This window comes from Hyaena hyaena, unplaced genomic scaffold (genome assembly GCF_003009895.1).
Source record: "Hyaena hyaena isolate Hyena2069 unplaced genomic scaffold, ASM300989v1 scaffold_42, whole genome shotgun sequence".
Taxonomy (NCBI): Eukaryota; Metazoa; Chordata; class Mammalia; order Carnivora; family Hyaenidae; genus Hyaena; species Hyaena hyaena.
In genome coordinates this window covers 708,761-729,637 of record NW_024080674.1, presented here as the reverse complement: position 1 = coordinate 729,637, position 20,877 = coordinate 708,761, and the positions used below count along the sequence as shown (strand labels likewise).

General features: G+C 47.0%; 1 protein-coding gene across 2 annotated transcripts; it reads right to left on the bottom strand.

Moving 5' to 3' along the window:
- Positions 1–5,390: 5,390 nt before the first annotated feature.
- On the bottom strand, positions 5,391–20,525 carry LOC120230459 (1,25-dihydroxyvitamin D(3) 24-hydroxylase, mitochondrial). Of its 2 annotated transcripts, XM_039230040.1 has the most exons (11): positions 20,268–20,525; positions 19,882–20,072; positions 18,198–18,291; positions 16,073–16,169; positions 13,411–13,502; positions 12,613–12,724; positions 11,245–11,390; positions 7,609–7,775; positions 6,477–6,555; positions 5,783–5,980; positions 5,391–5,501 (listed from the first exon to the last, which is right to left on the bottom strand). In XM_039230040.1, exons 1-11 carry the CDS (start codon positions 20,523–20,525, stop codon positions 5,391–5,393), a joined length of 1,545 nt encoding a protein of 514 aa, XP_039085971.1. The 2 variants fall into 2 exon arrangements, with proteins under 2 accessions (XP_039085971.1, XP_039085972.1); XM_039230041.1 differs by lacking the exon at positions 5,783–5,980.
- Positions 20,526–20,877: the final 352 nt, after the last annotated feature.

Here is a 20,877-nt window from a genome sequence, read left to right as displayed (position 1 = left end):
ACTAGAAGACGGTGCCTCCAGAATGGAAACCCAACTGAGACTAATAACCCTAAGTCCATGTTTTTCCTCCTACACCAACATGGAGTTTACAGGACACTGAACACAGAGGTGTTGCATTAGAGGGAGGCATACTGAGGACTTAGGTTCTCAGATCAAGCAAGCAATGCACAAAATGCAGACGTTTCTTCTCTCTTGGCTGAAAACACCATGAAGTGGTTCGCTCACGCCTACGATCTAGGTCACATGAAAAACGCATATCCTTAACTGCCAGGACCGAATGCAGGGCAGCAAAACACTCCCACTTTGAGGTGTACATGAGAAGTGAGACAAGAGCTGGGTCTCCAGCTCCATCTGGCTCCTCGTGCAGTGAGGTTCTTGCAATCACCTGTGTCTCCTACTCTCAGTCGGTCCTCCACGCGGGACACGGGAGGTCGAGCTTGCGTGTGCCAAACCCGTGCATGTGATGCAACTCGGCTCGACCACCTGCGTGTGAGTAGTTGCTCCATCAATAATCTCCTGCCCTTCAGACGGGCAGTGCCAGCGTGCGGAATCTTCGCCACAAACGTCGAGGAAGTCCCTTGATCTCTCAGTTCTCTCCTCCCTCCCTCCCTGTCTTTGCCTTCTCTCTTTTCTTCCCTCTTGCCCTCTCAAAAAATTATCTGGACACCACAAAGTGAGTTGGCTGTCTTCTCCATGTATCATCATGAGCTGGTTTCTTAGAAACATCCTCTAGACTTTTGCTCAAGCTGATGCATTGAGTTGGCCTTAAGGGAGACAGAACAGGCACGGAATGGCATGGATTCGTGTGACAATCGTAACAGATCCGGGTTTCATTTGCCCTGTGACAAGCACCATACTCCACACCGACCAAGAGGTCTTATGATTTGGCATGAATCTTATCAACAGGATGAATCTGGGCTTCTGTGGCCTGTGTGGACACCGCTAAGAGCCAGCGAGTACATCCCCCAGGTGCAGCCTGGGAGTTGTTGCCACAGATCAAACCAGCCATGCTGCAAGCTACAGGCCCAGGGCTCCCCAGGGGATCAGGAAGCTGGAACATTCCTCAAGCTGCATGGCCTTTGGCTCCTTTTCTTACCGTGCTTACCCTCGGTCCCTCCCAGTCTCTTCTGGAATCACTTCCTTAATGCATCCCGATGCCAGCATACAGCCTCTGGGGTCTCTGGGTCATCACGGAAGACTTCCTCTAGGAAGCTTGAGCTGATCGCTGACTGGTGGTGCGTAGAAGAGCAGGTGAAGAAAGGATGTGCCAGGAGGAAGATGGTGGGAGGAGGGACCACAGGTGCAAAACCCTGTAGGCCGGTAGTGTTGAAGGAATCAAAGAAACTGGCAGAAGCCAGTGTGGAGGGTCCAGAGGCATCTGGGTGTGGGCGACGTGGGCTGGGGCCTGTGGTTCAGAGAGGCCAGGTTTGCCAGGACACTGACATCTGGCTCAAGAAATTGGATCCGTTCTTAAAAACAATGGAACACCACAGAAGCAGGTATGAGACAAAACCGGGTTTGGGATTTGAGAAGGCCAGTGTAGCCGGTGTACACAGAGCAGACTGCAGATCAGCTGGGAGGGAGGTGGTGGTTACATAGAGCTAAATGGACTTGGGGCACTTGGGGTCTCGGTCAGTTAAGCTCAGGTCAGGATCTCACAGTTTGTGAGTTCGAGCCCCGCGTCGATCTCTGTGCTGACAGTTCAGAGCCTGGAGCTGCTTCAGACTGTGTCTCCCTCTACTCTTTCCCTCCCCTCACTTGTGATTTCTCTCTCTCTCTCTTTCAAAAATAAATAAACATTAAAAAAAGAGAACTAAATGGAGATGGAAAATATTAAAGCAGCAAAACAATGGAAAACTACTTTGCCACTCAAATGATTATCTTTCTGTAAAACTGTTATGGAAGTCTAGCTGTTTCTAAGAGTAGATTTCATGATACGGGGCTTGTAAAATGGCCACACTGAGAAAATTTCCTAGTAAGACAACAAATGCAATGAAAAGGAAACATTTTTTAAATATTAGAAAACTTTTATTCTGATTTCCAGGGAGTCAATGGAGATGTACAGAGGAGATCTGACGACATATGCAGATTTAGAATTCTATGAAATAATTTCACGGTAGGGAGAAAGTGTACACCTATTTTAGTGATATGCACATAATCACTTGAATGGAATCATATAAAAAGTATACTTTTGAAATATCCTAAAAATATAATCTAAAAAGAGAAACCTATCAAATATGCAGAAATATATAGTGTGTTTTTAGAAAACATAGTAGTAAATATATATAAAAATAAACCATATGTAAACACATTTTTTCACAAAGTTTTATAAGTATTGTATAAATCTCTATGCATTTTCCATCATGAAATTGCATTTTCTCAGGGAGTTCAAATCACATAATGTGGCTTATAATCTATAATGTATACACACTTCACTACTGTTCCATTCTATAGAGGGGAAAATTAAGGCATGATAAGTCACTGAATATTTTTAGACTGTGACTGGACTTTAGAAAACACCGCCCTAAACCAAATACCATATATATGTTGTAAAATGCCTTAAGCAAATCTCCATTACAATATATGCACATACACACACTTTAAAAACTGCTGATTCACTTCTTAATGCCAGAGAAGAAATCCATTACTTAAATAAAGAATTTCAGAATCCTTTGCCAAAATGAAGCCATGGTAAATCATGAAGGCATCTAGATAAGAGGCTCTGACTCCATCAAAGTACTTCTGAAAATGCAGTCCTTCTCTAATTCCCCGATAATGCTGCAATTTCAAAACAAGAAAAATGCAGTTTCATAAAAACCCGATAACTTTAACATTCCCTTTTGCTGATGTGATAAACAAATATTTCCCCCAAAATCACATTAAGCAGAGTTACAATAAATGGATGGTCATGATTAACCCCAAGCCCCAGACAATTTTAGCTTTAGTTGTGAAATGTCAACTTACACTTGAGAAGTAAAGAGCCAAGCAGGGTGAATTTGGAAGGGTGGGGACAGAAACATACAGTGACATTTACCAGACTGACTGACAAATGCCCTGTCACGTCATAGTTAAGATGCAAGAGAAAACGAGATCACGAGCAGTTCTGTAAGCGAAGACGTGGCTTTCGCCTGTTCAGTGTAAGCCAGCAATGTCCGCTGTAGAGTGTCCTGTACCCCAACGCTCAGTCTGCTTTCCTGAGTCAGATGCAGTCTTATTAAATGCCATCATCTATACAGAGAGCACAGCTTCCGGAACAATTGTATCGAAGATTGAGTGTAAACACCTGGACCCAACTGTTGTTTATGTGCTGCTTCAGGCGCTAGTTTTTGCAGTTTGTTTTCCGGTAATGTTGAAGCCATAAGGACCATTCTTGCAGGAGGGTAAAAATTGCTGCTCTTGGTCATGGCAAAAAAAAAAAAAAATCTGGAAAATAAAGTAAACCCCAAATAGACATTAAAGAATTATATTAAACATGAGGAATTATTAGAGAAAAAAAAAAGTGCGAACACCAAAAATGCCAGGGGCTCAGGTCAAAGGTGTGGTTAGTGTGTGTGCGGTCCTTGCTGAAGGCTTGGAGTTTTGAAACGAAACTAAAATTCCTTCATTATCCTACTTGATTCAATTCTGTTGGGATGCTCAGTATTTGACAAGTGCCTCGCGTCAGACACTCGGGGGAAAATTTCATCTGCAAATGCTTATTTGCCGCAATGGTTGAGACTGAATTGTGGCATGTAATGTGAGAAAGCCTTATTTTGGAAATGTCCCCCTTCCCCAGAAGATGAGAGTAGAGATTTTTCAAGCTAAGTTTTTATCACCTCAACAGTTAAAAATTCACTGTATTGTGTATTAGGGAAAATAACAGAAACTGAAACATTTATCATTTCATCAAGGAAATTATTGCCTGGGAAATAAGGCTAAAGTGTACTATTAGGCCTGTGTTAATTTAAAGGAAACAATTCAGTAGTAATTACATAAATGGTAGTAGGTACATGGATATGGGCACAGTTGTGAAGGTGGTAAGAGAACACTATACAGTCGGAATAGGTAGTGAATGGAACACTACAGAAAATGTGTTACGTTGTATTTAATGCAGGGTAGTAAATGTATGCACTTACATTCCAGGGGTCTGGAAACCAAAGCCCTGTGGTCAAATAAGTATACCTGTATTTATAAATAAAGTTTTATTGGAACAGTCTTAGTAGGCAGAATAATGGCCTTCAGAAAATGTCTATGCTCTAATTTCCGGAAGCTGTGAATGCATGGCTAAAGAAACTTTGCAGATGTGATTACATGTGTGGACCTCGAGGTGGGAAGATTATTTTATTTTATTTTATTTTTTAATGTTTATTCATGTTTGAGAAACAGAGAGACACAGAGTGTGAGCAGGGGAGGTGAAGATAAGAGAGGGAGACACAGGATCTGAAGCAGGCTCCAGGCTCTGAGCTGTCAGCACAGAACCCCACATGGGCCTTGAACCTATGAACTGAGAGATCATAACCTGAGCCAAAGTCAGATGCTTAACCCGACGGAGCCACCCAGACGCGTCTGGATGGGGAGATTATTCTGAATGACAGAAGGAGGAGAGATTCGAAGCCTGGAGAGGAACTCGGCCCTCTCTGGTTAGCTCTGGAGATGGAGGAGGAGGTCATGAGCCAAGGAATGCAGGTGGCCTCTAGAAGCTGGGAGTAGCTATCAGCTGCCAGCAGGAAAATAGGGACCTCAGTCCTACAGCATAAGAAACTAAATTCTGCCAACAACCCAAATTAGCAAAAGAATAGTTTCTCCCCCTGGAGCCTCTAGAAAGGAATATAGTCCTGCTAATACCTTGAGTTTGACCTGGTAAGGGCTGGGTTGGATTTCTGACCTATAGATCTGTTAAACTAATAAATTTATTATTTAACACAAGCTTTAGCAATTTGTAATTTGTTTTAGTAATTTGTCACAGCAGCAAAAGAAAACAAACACAACAGCCACACCTGCTTGTTGACGGATCGCGTGAGGCTGTTTTGGAGCTACGAGGCAGAGAGTTAAGTGGACGCAGGAGAGACCTCAGAGCCTGCAAAGCCTAAAATACCTGCCAACTGGGCCTTTACAGAAAAAGGTTGTCCACCCCTGATCTTCACACACAAAGCTCATGATGGCAGCTTGACTTAACTGAGCACTTAGTTGATGCTAGGATTCAGGCTGAGTATTTGGTATCATATCAACTTTCTAGTAAGATACAATTTTAGCCCCCCCTTTGAAAAATGGAAAAAGAAAAAAAGCTGATAGAAAGGTTAGAAAACTATGTAAGGTCACCCAGCCAATCAGTTGTGAGCAGGTAGGGCCAACCTCTGAGCTCAGCTCACCCTTTGGGGGTTCACAGCACCCCGGATGCTCACCTGAGGCTCTCACCGCCGGTGGAAGGCTACGGGGAGCTCCCGGCTGGGCACCAGGATGCCCAGGTGTAGCATCTCGACAGGCTCGTCGTCCGTGGCCACGATGTCGTATTTGCGAACGATCTGGAACACACATACACAGAAAAGGCAGGATGACCCCCTTCTCCTGTGTTGTGGAATACTGCACAACTGCAGAGGCCAGAGTGTGGGTGGATCAGTCGGTTAAGAATCCGACTTCAGTTCAGATCATGATCTCCCGGCTCGTGAGTTTGAGCCCTGTGTCGGGCTCTGTGCTGACAGCTCAGAGCCTGAAGCCTCCTTTGGATTCTGTCTCCCTCTCTCTCTGCCAACCCCCCTTCTCAAAAATAAATAAACATTAAAAAAGAAAGAAATCAGAGTTTTACCCAGCATAGGGCCAGGTGGAGCTGGAGCTCAGCTAGCCGGCGACCGATGCACATTCTCTTCCCAACGCCGAATGGAAGATGCGCAAAAGGATTGATCTTCTTCTTCTCCTGAAGCCACCGTTCGGGCCTAAACTGACTTGAATCTTCAAAATTTTCTTCACTGGACCCCAACACCTTGGTATTGAGCATCAACACTGTCTAAGAACACACAGGAACACAAAAGCACTTAAAAATCACGAGAAGGAAACATCTGAATGGCAAAATTAACAAAAGTGATCACCTTACGAATGTAAAAGCAACCCACACGTTTATAACAGAGTGATTGCCAGCCCATGTTTATAAAGTACTAGAAATGTACCAGGTGATAAACAGGTAAAGAACTTTAAAACGTTGCATCACATTCTCACCAACCCCATGTGGTAATTTCGTTATTATCCCTATTTTACAGATGAGAGAGCTGAGGCTCACAGAGGTTCTGTAACTCATTCAAGGTGATGCTTGAATCTAGGTCTCTTTGTTCCCCAAACTGTTAATCTCAGCACCATACAATGCAACATGTCAACCACATACTAAAATATACACACTTCCAAAATGAATGCTCTTCCAGGAAAGCGGGTTATGGAGGTCTGATGAATATTCGGAAAGTGCAGCTTTCAAAGCTCTCTAAGGTGCAGACCACGCAAATCCTACTTACTCCTTTGGGTAAAGCATATTCACCCAGAACCGTAGCTTTGTCAAGAGTTCGGGTTGTAAATGGTACACTTGGGGTAAGCCTGAAAAAACAAAATTAAAGATGTAAAGGTGAGTGAGCACAGACCAGTTTCTAGATTCAGCGACCATGTGAATGCAGATTCTGGTTAAATCAATAATTCCCGCAGGAGTTCGTACTCAAAACGGGAGCGTGATCACAACTCGCGTAAAGAAGTTCTGTCTCTTTCTTCCTGATATTTATACCTCCTGTTTGTACCCTTTATCTTATCGTGTTGGTTAACTCCCCAGTACCTGCTTAGTTGCTGTCAGTAGTGGGTTTCTGTTTCATTCTAGACTTCAAATGTGTTTTTTAAGCTTGACTTTGTTCTAGAGTTCCCCTATCTGCCCTTTCAGAAGTGAAAGTTCTTTCTTTCTAATGCTGACATGTTGTGAGTTTTGTTTTTCAGAAAGGGTGAGCAATACTGTTCAAAGAACATTGTACACCAGAGGCTACAAAAACAAAGATGTCTCTTTGTCTTATCCAATAATAACATGATTCCCTTGCTGAACTTCTTTTCATTTCCTTCAATTATGCCCCTGATCTTAATTAGTGCTTATAGCATTCATTAGACTATTATTACCAGTTTAAAGGGGAGGACACTGACTTTCCCAAGTTTTAGTAGAATTTGCTCAAATGATTTAGGAAATGAGTAATAGAAAGAGAATATGGTCCTAAGGATCTTTTTAATGTTTTTCGCAGTTTGATAATTGTTGCTTTTTTCTTTTTTATATAAGTATATAAAATTTTTTAAATGTTTTATTTATTTCTGAGAGAGAGACAGAGAGAGAGAGAACAGGGGAGGGTCAGAGAGAGACACACACACAGGATCTGAAGCAGTGTCCAGGCTCTGAGCTAGCTGTCAGCACAAAGCCCGACGCAGGGCTCGAACCCACGAATCGTGAGATCATGACCTGAGCTGAAGTCGGATGCCTAACCGACTGAGCCACCCAGGCACCCCTGATAATTGTTTCTGAATCAACAATGGGTGCTGTCTGTGGATGTGGAGACCTCTGATCATGTGTTTAAGAGAACAGCTTTCTAGAATATTCATGTTGGCTTCTGCATGTGTTCTCACCTCATGGACTCTTTCAGGCAGGCTTTTAAATATGGCATATTCCTCAAATCCTCTGCCCGTGGCATCTGATTCTCAGGCAATACACTCTGAATTTCCTTAAGAAGCTTTTGTTGCACGTGGGGATTACGGGATAAATTGTAGAGAATCCACATTAAGCTGTTTGCTGTCTGAAAGCCAAAGGGACATAAACTTGAGTTTCTGCAGATAAACTGCCTTAAAACCGTTATGAGCTGAACACAAGCTGCTATCTACTGACCACCTTGCCCTGCAAATGAATTCGTGTCCTTATCTGCTATGCATTAGACAAATCCAGTATATGAAAAGACAGATTTATTTTATAAGCTATGCCAATTAAGGATAGCTTAGTTACTGGGGGAATCAACATAGACTCCTTAAATAATCGGCTGCATTAGGACACTTAAAATACAGTTTGATACAAAAATTGTTTGAACACAAATGAAAGTCTCTAGAATCTGTGAAATGAAAGCAGGCTGGTAGGAGTGTATCCCTGTCAATTTCGTCCACGTCAATATCCAGGTTGCTATAAGGTTTTATTGTTGCAAGATGTTACCACTGGGAAAAATCAAGTCAAGGGTCCAAGGGATTCCTCTCTATTTTTTCTAAGAACTGTTTGTGAGGGGCACCTGGGTGGCTCAGTCCACTGAGCCTCCGACTTTGGCTCAGGTCTTGTGAGTTCGAGCCCCATGTTGGGCTCACTGCTGTGAGCCTCAGTGCATAGTCTACCTCAGATCCTCTGCCCACCCCGCCGTGCCCCTCCCCCACCTGTGTTCTCCCCAAAATAAAATAAATAATATTAAAGAAATAACTGCATGTGAATCTATAATTATCTCAAAATAAGGAGAGCATTTAATTAAACATTGTTTAAAACAGAGAATGGAGAGAAAACTTCAGTGGCATGAGAGGGGTGGAGATCCTAGCGGCTTTACTAGTGAGTTTTTTTTTCTTTTTGATTTTACAGTGCAAACGCATGCGAAAAAAATGCATTACTGGAATTGAATCTGTGAAGCCCACAGTTTTAGCCACAGGCAAAGAACCCTTGCAGGAGGGGGCCAGTACCAAAATACGAAATTCTAGCGTCAAGTTGAGTATATCAAGGAACCAGCCACAGCTTCTGACAAAGGCTCTTGGTCTTTCAAGTGGCGTGTTTTACTCCCTTTCCAAAGGCAACAAGAAAAGATATTGGCAGAAACAGCCAGCATGGCTTTCGGCTTCATGATCTTCACCCCTGGTAGTCATATGTATTTGTTTTTAGGTCCTTATTTTTTTTTAGTTAACATAAGCCAAATATTCCTGTAAAAACGGTCACTGCAGACACGAAGACGCTTTTGCCAAGTGCCATGTGCCCCTCATATAAACGGGCGAAGTGTGAGACAATTCGGTGCCAATGGTATTTACTATTTTGGGAGGAAGGTGCGTCCAAGGCAGCCTTCTTCATGTCAAAGACCGGCAGCCTCAGCTGCAAATAAACCGTGGACGGCATTATTACAAGAGTCCAATTTACAAAACAGGAAGAGGGCGCAGCCACCAAATTAGATACACGTTCAAATTTCTCTGATTTTCCAAAAGTGACTTCCAGAACTGCCAGGACTAAAAAAGAAATGTTTAACCATATCAGCGGGTCCCTTACCGCAAGTACCAAATAGAGTTTCCAAACTGCAGCTTTCGCCAAAGCCCTGTAAGACAGCCGGGGCCTTTTTGGGTAACTGCAGGGGCTGAATTGAGGGGGAGTGGCCCGGGCAACCTCACAGGCACTAACTATCCCGGCCTGACCTCAGTGGAGGAAATCCATCGCAGAGCTGGTTTCCCTGCTTCCACTCTTTCTTTGCTGGGTGCACCTTCCACCCCACCAGCCAGAGCCCTCTTCCCAAAACATAAGTTCGATCAGGCTACTCCCCTGCTTATAATGCCCCCAAGAGGTTTCTATCACAGGTGTAATAAAACCCAAATGGCTTCCAAAGGTTTCTGGTTAACACAGCCCTTTGTCTCCTCCAAAGTCAACTTGACCACATTTACTAAGTCTCCAGCTCCAATGCTCTTTCTGCTCCAGGCCCTTTGCACATGCTATTTCCTGTACCAGGAGGACTCTTCTCTGCAGATCCTCCCATGGCTGGCTCCCTGTCATCATTTCCATTAGCTCCATATCACTTCCTCAGGGAGGGTACCCTGCCCTCTCCTTCTAGCCCATTACTCTGATGGTTCCCCCACGTCTCCTACCACTATTTGAAATGACCGTATTTATTTATTTGTTTACGTGTCTCCCGGCTAGCAGTTAAGTTTCATGGAGGCCAAGGCCTTTGTCTCTGGTTCATGGTGTTCCTTCAGGCACCTGGAACAGCGCCTGGCACATAGCAGGCACTTGGTTTCTGATTCCTTTCATTTATTCGCCAAGTACTTGATGAGCGCCTACTATGTGCTCAGTGCTGTTCTCCATCCTGGGAATACAGAGGGTCTGAAACCAAATCATCGCTCTTGGAGCTCACAGTCCAGCTGAAGACAGAAGATAATGAGCGAGGCTTTACATTTACCCCTCCAAGGAGCTTCTTAGGGTAAATGATCCAGTATGAAAGTGAGTGGAAATGAATTCCTCCTTTCAACAGCCTTCTGGGGCATGAGGAGAAATTACAACCTGCTGTTCCTCTGATATAGAAAACCCTACTTTTTCTGTGGGTAAGAAACGCTAAAGAAACAGGAAAAGAACTGAACTGGGATGCTTTCTTCTTAGAGATTACAGGTGTATGAAATGTCGGCTCATGAGGAATATTAAGATGCATCCCGCCAGCGATAGCTCAAAAAAAATGAATCAAAGACAATCAAACTCACCTGAACACCTGTCAGTATTTGCACTTGGAGCCTGGCTGGATTGGGAACCTACCAGAGCCACCAAGCACACAGGAACAGAATTTGGGCATTTAGAATTAGCTATTTCATGTAAGGCAAAATCAAGTTTCCCCTAGCTCACTACATTTAAACTTTTAATCAGAAAAACAGGGGTGTCTGGGTGGCTCAGTTGGTTAAGTGTCCCACTTTTGATTTCAGCTCAGGTAATGATCTCACAGTTCACGAGTTCGAGCCCCACATCGGGCTCTGCGCTGACAGCCTGGGGCCTACTTGGGATCTTCTGTCCCCCTCTTTCTGCCCCCCCCCCCGCAAATAAATAAGTAAGCTTTGAAAAAAGAAAAAAAATATTGGACTGGTAGAGAGTATTCCAATATTTTTAGAGTAACCACCACAATCAGGCACTTTGGGGTAACCTTCACAACTTTCAAGAATATATTCAATTTTTTAAAAAAATCTACATCGTCAAAGAATAAAAAGAAAGAAAAAAGAATATAATCTAGATGCCCTATCTCGCTACAGTGTGGAATTTTACTGCTTCTGAATTTCCAGATAGCTTATGCACCTGTCGCAGAGCACACAGGTTGTCCCCTCTGGGGCACACGAATTCACCTCCCATCACAAGTGGAAAGACCGAGGCTGTGCAGCGCGTCTCATGCAGCATTTTGCTAAACTAGCGCTCAGTTAATTCTTGTGGAATGAGAGAGCTGAATGACTATTTAAAATTCATCGTGAGAAAGATTTTCCAGCCCATTTAGTAAACTAAAATCCAGCCCTTACCGTTTCTACTGCAGCGAGCTGGAGCTCGGTGACGGCCGCGTACAGTTCTTTCCTGGAAAGCTGACTGTGGTGATAAATATCACAAAGGAAATCCGTGCTGGGCTGCTCAGAATAGCGCTCTAACCGGCTGTCGATGCACGATTTGACTATTGGAGGAGAGAAGAGGGAAAGGAAGTACAGTGAAGGTTAGGACTAGAAAGAAATGAGGGAACCCCAGGTGAATTCCTCCCTGTGACATCTACAGGGCCTTTTCAGGGACACTGACAATCTGTCCAATGAGCGAATGTTGCCTTCTTGTTAAGTCGCCAGGGACTGATTGACGACCCCGTGCGCACGGCTGGTCAAACTTTAATGCGCCCAAGAATCACCTGGGCGTCTCCTTCAAATGCAGATTTGGAATCAGAACTCGTACCCAGAGCCAGATGTCTAGCTGATTTGGTCATGAATACAGGTAGTGAGGGACCTGGGCTCCCAAATCCGGGCCATAGAGGAGGAGAAAACCTCTTCCAGTGTACACACACACGTACATACACTCACATACACACACACATGGGCAGTGCCCATGCATGCTGACGATAGTAGTAGAAAGTTCTAATGTTTGTCAAGAACATTCTATGCATGTGTCTCTCTCCCTTCAGTCTACTCTGCAGGCCACCACCAGAATGGTGATAACGGTGAGGTTGGCAATACCAACAATGGCCATAGGCGGTACAGCAGTTAGCGTTTGAGCTCTGGGCATGTAATCCTGAGAAAGTTAGTTCTCTGTGCCTCAGTTCTGTCACTCGGGGCTAATAGGAAGACCTACTTATAGGGGTTTTGGTGAGAATTCAATGACTATATGTTTATGTGTGTGTATAAAATATATACCATGGTATGACACAATAAGGGACCTTCTACTGGTACATACTGGTAAATATACTCATAGTATCAATACTCATACCATCAATATTCCCCTCAGAATGTAGCAGAAACATCTCTGACTCGTTGAGTATTTTGAGAAGCCATGTTCTTACAGAATCTATATTAGATCTAGAAACGGTTGTATTGAGGTAGGTATTATTATTATTGGCCCATTTGAGAGACAAGACTACAGAGGACGAAAGAGAGGGTATTTGGTCAACTTGCTACACCAGTGACAGAGCTGGGGTTTGAATCCACGTATCTCTGACTCCAAAGCTCCGGCCTCCAACCCCTTCTACAGAAAGCCACCACATGCCTTTGCCTTACAATTTGTCTACAGCGGGGCAATTTCAAACTCGTGTCTGCAAAGCCCGTAAGAATCAGGAGGAGCAAACCCCGTTGAGAAGATCATTCCAGACTTCGGGGCGGCTCCAGAGACAGGGCTGCCGGGTGTGAGCGGCCCGTTACCTGATTGGAAGATGGTGTCCCAGGCCCGCGTGTGGGCCTGCCAGACCTTGGTATTGAGGTTCTTGTGCAGCTCCACTGGGGTCACCATCATCCTCCCAAACGTGCTCATCATCTGTGGGGGACACAGCGCCTTTTCATTCTGGATTCCCCTTCTCCCAAAGACGACCGACACACCGGAAGGGGCGTGGTCTCCACAACCCACACCGTGTGCTTCCATAAAGGCAGGAACTCAAAGCCCTCCCCACCCCCAGCCCTCTCCCACCTACTCTGGGGGTGGAACCCTCCCCTGGGCCCTGTAGCACAATGAAAATAATCTTTGGGACAATTTGTCACTGGATGTGCCACCCCCCCTCGTCAAAAATGAACATTTTAAAAAATTGATTTCATGCCCTAAATATTTTATGAAAGAAAGAAAAGGGAAACCCATCACTTTCTAATTGACTTCAATTTCCAATCATTTCCCAACCTCAGCCATGTCTACACCAGCTTCACAGCACCTCTCCATCCACCCGTGATCTAAAAGATTCAACAATTTTACATCTGAAACATTTCAGACTCTTTCTGAAATAGTATTTCCATCAACTGACCTTTAACGGAAACACCTACTTAAACTTGCCTAATGTAGAGTGCTTCCTGGTTCATGACCATCCATGCCCATCCACCCATGAAAACACGTAACCCCTTAAAATTAGCACTTGATTCTTGTGATAAAATATGCATGTGCTCCTCCTGGGGAAATGTGACACTTGTGTGTGAAGTTCTGTAAGCCAGGAAAACTGTTCTCAAGGCGATGCTTACTGTTTTGATGGCCATGATGAAGTTCAAAGCCTCTTCCCTGGCATGCTTCTGCAGGAGTCCAAATCTCTTCTCATAGAGAACAAGGCAGATGCCTGTCATTTAAAAACAACCAACAGTCAGGCAATCGCGACAACACTGGGGTCTACGAGGTAGCTGGCTACTCAAGGCTCGAGTCTGTCTTTCATAAAAGTGAGGTCTTTTCAAAGAACCGAGGAAAGGTATAAAGTCTGAGAAGAAGGGCATGACGATACATTCCTCACTTTCCAGAAGTTATCTCCACGCCCAACGATCCATCCCCCGTGGAACCTCCTGGTCAGAAATGCCGCGGTGACAATGTATCCATTTTTACGTGAATGAATCTCTCCTGCAATTGTCTTGCTTTTGTAGATACCATGTGCTGCAGACATTGTTAATGGTCTACCCAATACTCATGCTCCCCCATTTCTTTCCTAAGAGAACCCCGATTTTATTCAGGGGGTTAACATATCAGTCTTTGGGCAACAAATCTGGATTGATCTAAGACTCTCGCGGCAAGCCTGTTCCCTGATTTCCCAGGCTTCCTGCAGCAGCCCGGGAAGCCACCAGGTGTGGCCAATGAGGCCTAAAGGAAATACTCTTTCACTTTCTTGGATAAAAGGGGCAAGTACGTCTGACTTAACTCTTCCCTCCTCCCTTCTCGTTTTGGCCTAGACTGCAGAGGTGAGACCAGGAGGGGCAGGAACCATTTTGCAACAAGCCAATAAGGATGGGTGAGCAAAAAGATAGAAAGGGTCCCCAGCGACCTCCGTGGGTGCCGGCCGTGACTGCCTTCCTCGAGACTTCTCATCACGCTAGACAGTAATTCTTAACCCCCCAGTCATATCTTCTTTGACTTGCAAAGATATGCATTCAATACTCCTTCATTTGGGTATTTCCAGTGGACAGTTTCTAAAACATACACTTCCTTCCCTCCCCTGCCATCATTCCTTCACTTTATTCCGATCCTCTTTCCCTTAACACCTTCTGTGGGTTTCTTCTTTGCATGGGGTTTTCTTATGCGCTGATAGAGTCGAGTGGTCTGTAGCTTTAAAGTGAGGCTGGGCTGATGGGGGGCGGGGAGGGGGGAAGGTCACGAGCAGAGCCTCCTTCCTGGAGTGCCCTCTCCAGTCTTCTCAGCAGCAGCCTGAGCCACCCTCTTGCTAAAAACACTCTATATCAGGGGTGCTTGGGTGGCTCAGTCGGTTAAGCGTCTGACTTTGGCTCAGGTCATGATCTCACGGCTCGTGGGTTCGAGCCCCGCGTCGGGCTCTGTGCTGACAGCTTGGAGCCTGGAGCCTGTTTCAGATTCTGTGTCTCCCTCTCTCCCTTCCCCTCCCCTGCTTGTACTCTCTCTCTCTCTCTCACAGAAATAAATAAAACATTTAAAAAGTTAAAAAAAAAACAACAACACTCTATATCCTATCATTTCCAGGTACCCCGGTGCCCAAAACTGGATTCCCATCCCCGGTTCACAGGGGTCGGATGCTACCCTCCTCCCATCTTCTGCCCCCGCCACGCCCCTCCCCTGCAGGACATGCTCCTGTAATTCTGAACACCTTTCTGTTCCTTCTTTGCTCCTTCATCCAGCAGGTGGTGAATTCCTCCTCATCTGCCAGGGCTTAGCTGACCCGGCGCCATTTCCGACCTCAGCGGAGGCAGCCCTCCCTCCCGGGTTCTCCCGCAGCCTTGAACTTCCTCGGTCAGGTGCCTACCCTCTCTATTAAAAGTATTTCCGTGCCTCGTCTTCCCTGGGCAGCTTCCCGGGCCAGAGAGCACCCTGCTTGCTGGTGCCCGAGTGTTTCTTGAAGAAACGGATCATCCCCAGCTTCTGTTTGGACCCCTCCATGGCTCACCATCAGACTTGAACTAAAAGCCCGAGTTCTGGCCGAGACCTACAGCCTCTGGTTCTCCTCAGCTCCTCCTCCCCTCCCCCCTCCCCCCTCCACTGCCACCAGCCTCCTCAGAGCCTCAGACGCCTGGCCCATGCTTCCTCCTCGGGGGAATTTGCCCTGCCTGTCTCTACATTCTGGAACAATCCTCCCACAGATGCCCTGTGCCTTGTTCTTTTAGGTCTCACCTCAACTGTCTCCTTAACCAAAGCAGACATGCCTCCTCTAGGCACTAGGGTTCTTTATCCCTCACCCTTACCGCTTGAAAAAGTACATAACAAAGTGTGTTTACTTGTTGGTTGTCACCCCTGGCAGCCTTTAAGGTCCGTGGGAGCACAGTCATTGCCTGTTTTGTTCGCCGCTGTGTCTCCAGTACCAAGCACGATGCCGGGCACATAGCAGGTGCTCAATAAATATTTGTTGAATGACTATATAAGCAACCTATAGTGCCAAGCATCACTTATGTGCCCGAAAGCACAAAAGGCTGCCCAAGGGGCCCTTATTGGTCAGCAACTGTTCGGGATTCTAGAGGAACTACCCTCAGAGCCATATTGTAGCCTCAAAATCACTTGGGAAATCAAATGAACACGATGGTCAAGACAACTTACTTTCTTTGTTTTTTTCAGTAGGCTTGGCGCCCAGCACAGAGACCAATGTGGGGCTTAGAACTCACAACCCTGAGACCAAGGACTAAGCAGAGATGAAGAGTCAGCCGCCTAACGGCCTGAGCCACCCAGGTGCCCTGACAAACTTACTTTCAAATGACCATTTGTTCAGCTCGCTGTATAAGTCTCCAATGCGGCCTCTCTCGTCACAGAGCTCATCCATTCTGCCCATAAAATCAGCTAAGACCTTAAAGGAAAAGAAGCCACAAACAACGCATTTCAGTCATTTAAGGAAAACAAAAGGTTAAAAGCTCAGTAAGCTGGCTTCCGGGTTTGCTACCTTGTATATTCTGCTCCTAATGTTATTCATTCTGCAGCAACACTAATTACATATTTTCCTGCGGAGGGCTCACCTTCTGTCCTGACAACCTCGTCCTGGGTTATTTTCTCAGCTTTTCCCGCAACCACCCCAAATCTTAGGTTTCAGCCCTTGATCTAAATTTAAGAAAAGGAAACACATTTCTTCTAATCAGAATGGGGAATAAACCATGGAGGGGGAATCAACCAAGTTGTCACAACATCTCAAGCCTTATGAGGTTTGCTGCTTCCATATCTGGGCCAGCAAACATCTCCTTACTGCTTGGTATCGTGTTAAGCGTGTTGAACTTGGAACCGGAGAAATCTGCAAATTCCAGACTCAGATCCTTCGCGAAATAGCTCTGTGACCCGGGACACGTTATGTAAAGGCTCTAGATGCCAGGGGCCAAAATCAGGGTGGTTTTTTTTTTTAAGTATTTATTTATTTCTGAGAAAGAGAACAAGCAGGGGAGGAGCAGAGACAGAGGGGCACAGAGGATCCAAAGCGGGCTCTGCGCTGATAGCAGAGAACTCGACGCGGGGCTCGAACTCACGAACCGTGAGATCATGACCTGAGTCCAAGTCGGATGCTTAACTGACTGAGCCACTCAGGCGCCCCCAAATTCAGGGTTTTGATGACTAATGCCTCACACTTAACAGCCTGTACAGTACCAAGCAGTGCCTGAAGTGTGCTATGTTAGCTGATCTCCACAACAACCCTGTGAGGTAGAAAATACTATCTTAACTCCCATTTCCTGCAGAAAAGACAAGAGAACGGGCTTCAAGCGGGGCTAAGGCGCCGGCCCTTGGCCACATAGCTGAAAATGGCCGTGCTGGGGCCTGAGACAAGGTATGGGTGACTGCAAAGCCCACCCATGGGCATTTTGAATGTATCAGCTTCCTGCATTAAAAAGCACTTTGTGTTTGTTTCCCTCAAAAACATCCAGAAATTTCTCATAAACATAGAGAATTTTCACTACTTAGCAAAAAATAAATAAATAAATAATAATGACAAAATCTGGAGACCCTAGGTCTGCATTCCCACGTGGCAGTCATTTGCTGGAGCGGGGCAGCTGTCCCTTCTAGAAAGGGCATGCCCTATCCTGTTTGCAAACACTCCCTGCTGGGCCTTCCTTATACATTTATATTCATTACCTGGTCCCTGAAACCTTCTGGGTTGGCAGTCTTGCACCTACGTGATCCTCTCTGGGTCCAAGTTCAGTTCAAAATAAACCCCCAAAGTGAACAGGAGTAAGGAGATTACTGTGTGCTTAAATCCCTCCCTCTTTGGCCCTCGTTAACTAAAGGACAATGTCTAAACGCCTTATCATGGTACAAAAACATTGTCAAGACGTGCCCTCTGTCCAGCATCATTTCAGAGAACGCCTCGCCTCTGCTGCACTGAACATACTATTCTCTGAACACATGGTGTTGTCTCACTATTTTCAGCAGGCTACTCTTTCTGCCTGAATGCTTTTCTACACCTGCTCTGGCTTGAAGACTCCTACTCATCCCGCAAAACCCAGCTCAGATGGCACGACCTAGGAATTTTATCAGCATTATCTCATTTAATCCTGTGATGCCCAGTTTATAGCAAAGCTATAGGGAAAGCAAAGCTTAGGGAAGTTAAGGGTACAGTCAGTTTACGGAGCTAGAAGGTGGAGGGCTGAGGTTCACATCCAAGACTGTGGAATACCAGAGTCTCTGCTTGTAATCGTTCCATCATTGAGATGTTACTTTGCAAAAGAGTGAAGGAAGGAGGGATAAAGGTTTAGGGGGAGAAGGATGCAGACAGCGAGGAGTAAAAGAAGACCCCTGAACTGTCCAAATAGCCTGCACTTTGTAGCGATGACTTCAAGTTCCAGAGAAAGCTCTCCCTCCCCAGGAAACCCAGGAAAGCTGCTCCCAGCCTGCAAACCTCATTGATTTTGTTGTCCAGCTTCATAATTTCCACTGGTTTCATTAGTTTCTTCTGAAAGGCACTCTGGACCCTCTGCCAGTCTTCTCCTTCCCTGGGAGAGAAGCAAAATGATATGGAGAGCACATTGCAAAGAGAAGAAGGGAACAGCAAAGACAGCCCCGGTGCTACAATCGTGTGAACTAAATAATCCAATGAGCACTGAGAGTTCGTGCTCAGAACTACCCAGAGAATATGCCATTGGAATATTGGGGGCTGCTTTGACAACTGGATGAAAAAGCACCTCTCCTCTTAGCCTAAGATTACACCACAAAGGTGAAGTCCAGGTAATTTGGGCTCAGACCTTTTGAGGTGCCCTAGCAGGGGGCTGACCTGGGAGGCCAGGTGCCTCAGCTCTCAGCAGGAAGAGAACGCATCTGAACATTCCCTTCGCCAGCAACCCAGATCTGCTTGAGAACAACGTTGTCTTCTCTTAATCATTGACTTGGGTTGAAAGTCACATTCACGGGGACGCCTGGGTGGCTCAGTCGGTTAAGCGACTGGCTCTCGACTTCCGCTCAGGTCATGATCTCACGGTTCATGAGTCTGAGCTTGGCATCCCAGGCATGGGATTCTCTCCCTCTCTCTCTTCCCCAACCACCGCTTGTGCTTTCTTTCTCTCTAAAAATAAAGAAATAAACTTAAAAAAAAAGTCACATTCACTAACCACCTCAACCCTAGAATTCGGTCATTGCCTCCAAATGAATAGATAGTCGGAGGGTCCCTGGAGCTGCTAGAGCCTGTTCTTACCATTCGCCTTCTTTCCCTCATCCCAGAGCAGACGGCACACCCTCTGATGCACCGTGGGTAGCTACGGCTTTTAATTACAGTGATTATATTATCCTCCAAAATACAACTATTAGGGGGGGCGCCTGGGTGGCTCAGTCAGTTAAGCATCTGACTTCGGCTCAGGTCATGATCTCACGGTTTGTGGGTTCGAGCCCCGTGTCAGGCTCTGTGCTGACAGCTCCCAGCCTGGAGCCTGTTTCAGATTCTGTGTCTCCCTCTCTCTCTTCTCCACCCCCATTCATGCTCTGTTTCTCTCTGTCTCAATGATTAATAAATGTAAAATAGTTTTTTTTAATACAACTATTAGGGATTTAAAAAAAAAAACCCAAATGCGCTAACTTATTAAATGCTAACAATTAAAAAGCGGAGGAATCTCACCACATGATGACATTTATTATCTACAGTGCAACCTTGACAGCCCTGCGCATCTCAGCTTTCTGACTAGACCTGGGTCATAACCCCCATTCCCCTCCAGAACAGAAAAGGGTAACTGTCAAACGCAAAGCAAGCTAATTTCTGCTGTTTAAGCTCAGAGGGGATTACCGACAACTGGAAGGGATAATTCTGTATGGAATACGTTCGCCCGGCACGCTGACTTCGGAGCCTCGTCCGGCCCCAAAGTCTGAACCCCGCAATCCGTAGAACACTTTTGGCCTTTTTTGGACGGAAAGGCATGGCCCTGCCCCGTTGCCGGCGACAACGCAGGTGCTGCGCACGCAGTTCGGTTCTGTTCAACCCGTTGCGATCCCGGCAAGAGCTGGGGAGACCGCGCCTGGTGGGGGCTCTCCTGCTCCCGCCGCGTAGCAAGGGCGCCCTGCTGAGACCCCCCCCCCGCCCCAGTTTCGCCGGGACTCACAGGATCAGCAGCCCGTAGCCCTCCCGACGGTAGTCGCGATAGGCCTTCCAGGGCTTGATCTCCAGGCGCTGCGGGTACGCGCTCTCCGTGCGGTACAGCGCTTCCAGCAGGCACGGCGAGCCCAGGTGCACCGAGTCGAAGGAGCCCAACTTCATGCGGAAAATCTTGCCGTATTTCCGGTGGTACTCGGCCTGCGGCGGGGTCACGGCCAGGTCAGCGCGCACCCCCCTCCCCCGTCCCCCTCCCCCCGCCTCCTCCGTCCCGGGGCCACCTCCGCTGCCGCGACTCTGGAGCGCACCGTGCGCCCCGGCCGCGCGCGTCTCGCGGAGGGTTTGGGGCGCGGGGCAGAGCGGGGAGAGGGAATTGGGGCGCGACGAGGCATTTACCAGCGTGTCGTGCTGTTTCTTGAGCCCCCCTTTCCAGAGGATCTCCGGCAGGCTGCCCAGCAGCGGCCAGCTGGTGGGGCCGGGCAGGGCGGCCGCGTCCTGCGCCTCGCCGCGTTCCGTCGCCGGGCAGAGGGGCACCTCCCGGGGCCGAGGGGGCGCGCACACCGCAGACGTCACGGGCCTGGGGGGCTGCCCCAGGTGGCGCAGCTGCTGGAGGAAGGCGACAAGGGGGCGGTTCTTGCCGATTGGGCAGCTCATGGCAGCGCGGGGACACCTGGCGCGTGGGAACGCGCGGGGACCGGGAAGCACGACTTGGCCAAAGAGGCGCGGGCGGGGTCTAGGGGCCTGAGGATTCCGGGAGAGGAGGGCGAAGGGGGCCCGCAGGTGTGGCGGAGGGGGCTGCGGAGGAGCGCGGAGCAGAAAGGACCGCGGCAAGGATGCTCGGCGCTGCCCGCTGCGCCAGCCTCAGGGCGCGGGTGTCGGCCGGAGGAGTGTCTCCGGGGGTCGGGTGTCTCTTGGAAGGGGAGAGGAAGGGATGTGGGTCCGCGAGGCTGACTTCCAGGCCCGGAGCCACGAAGCGGAGGTGTCCAGGCGGGCGGAGAGACGCCGC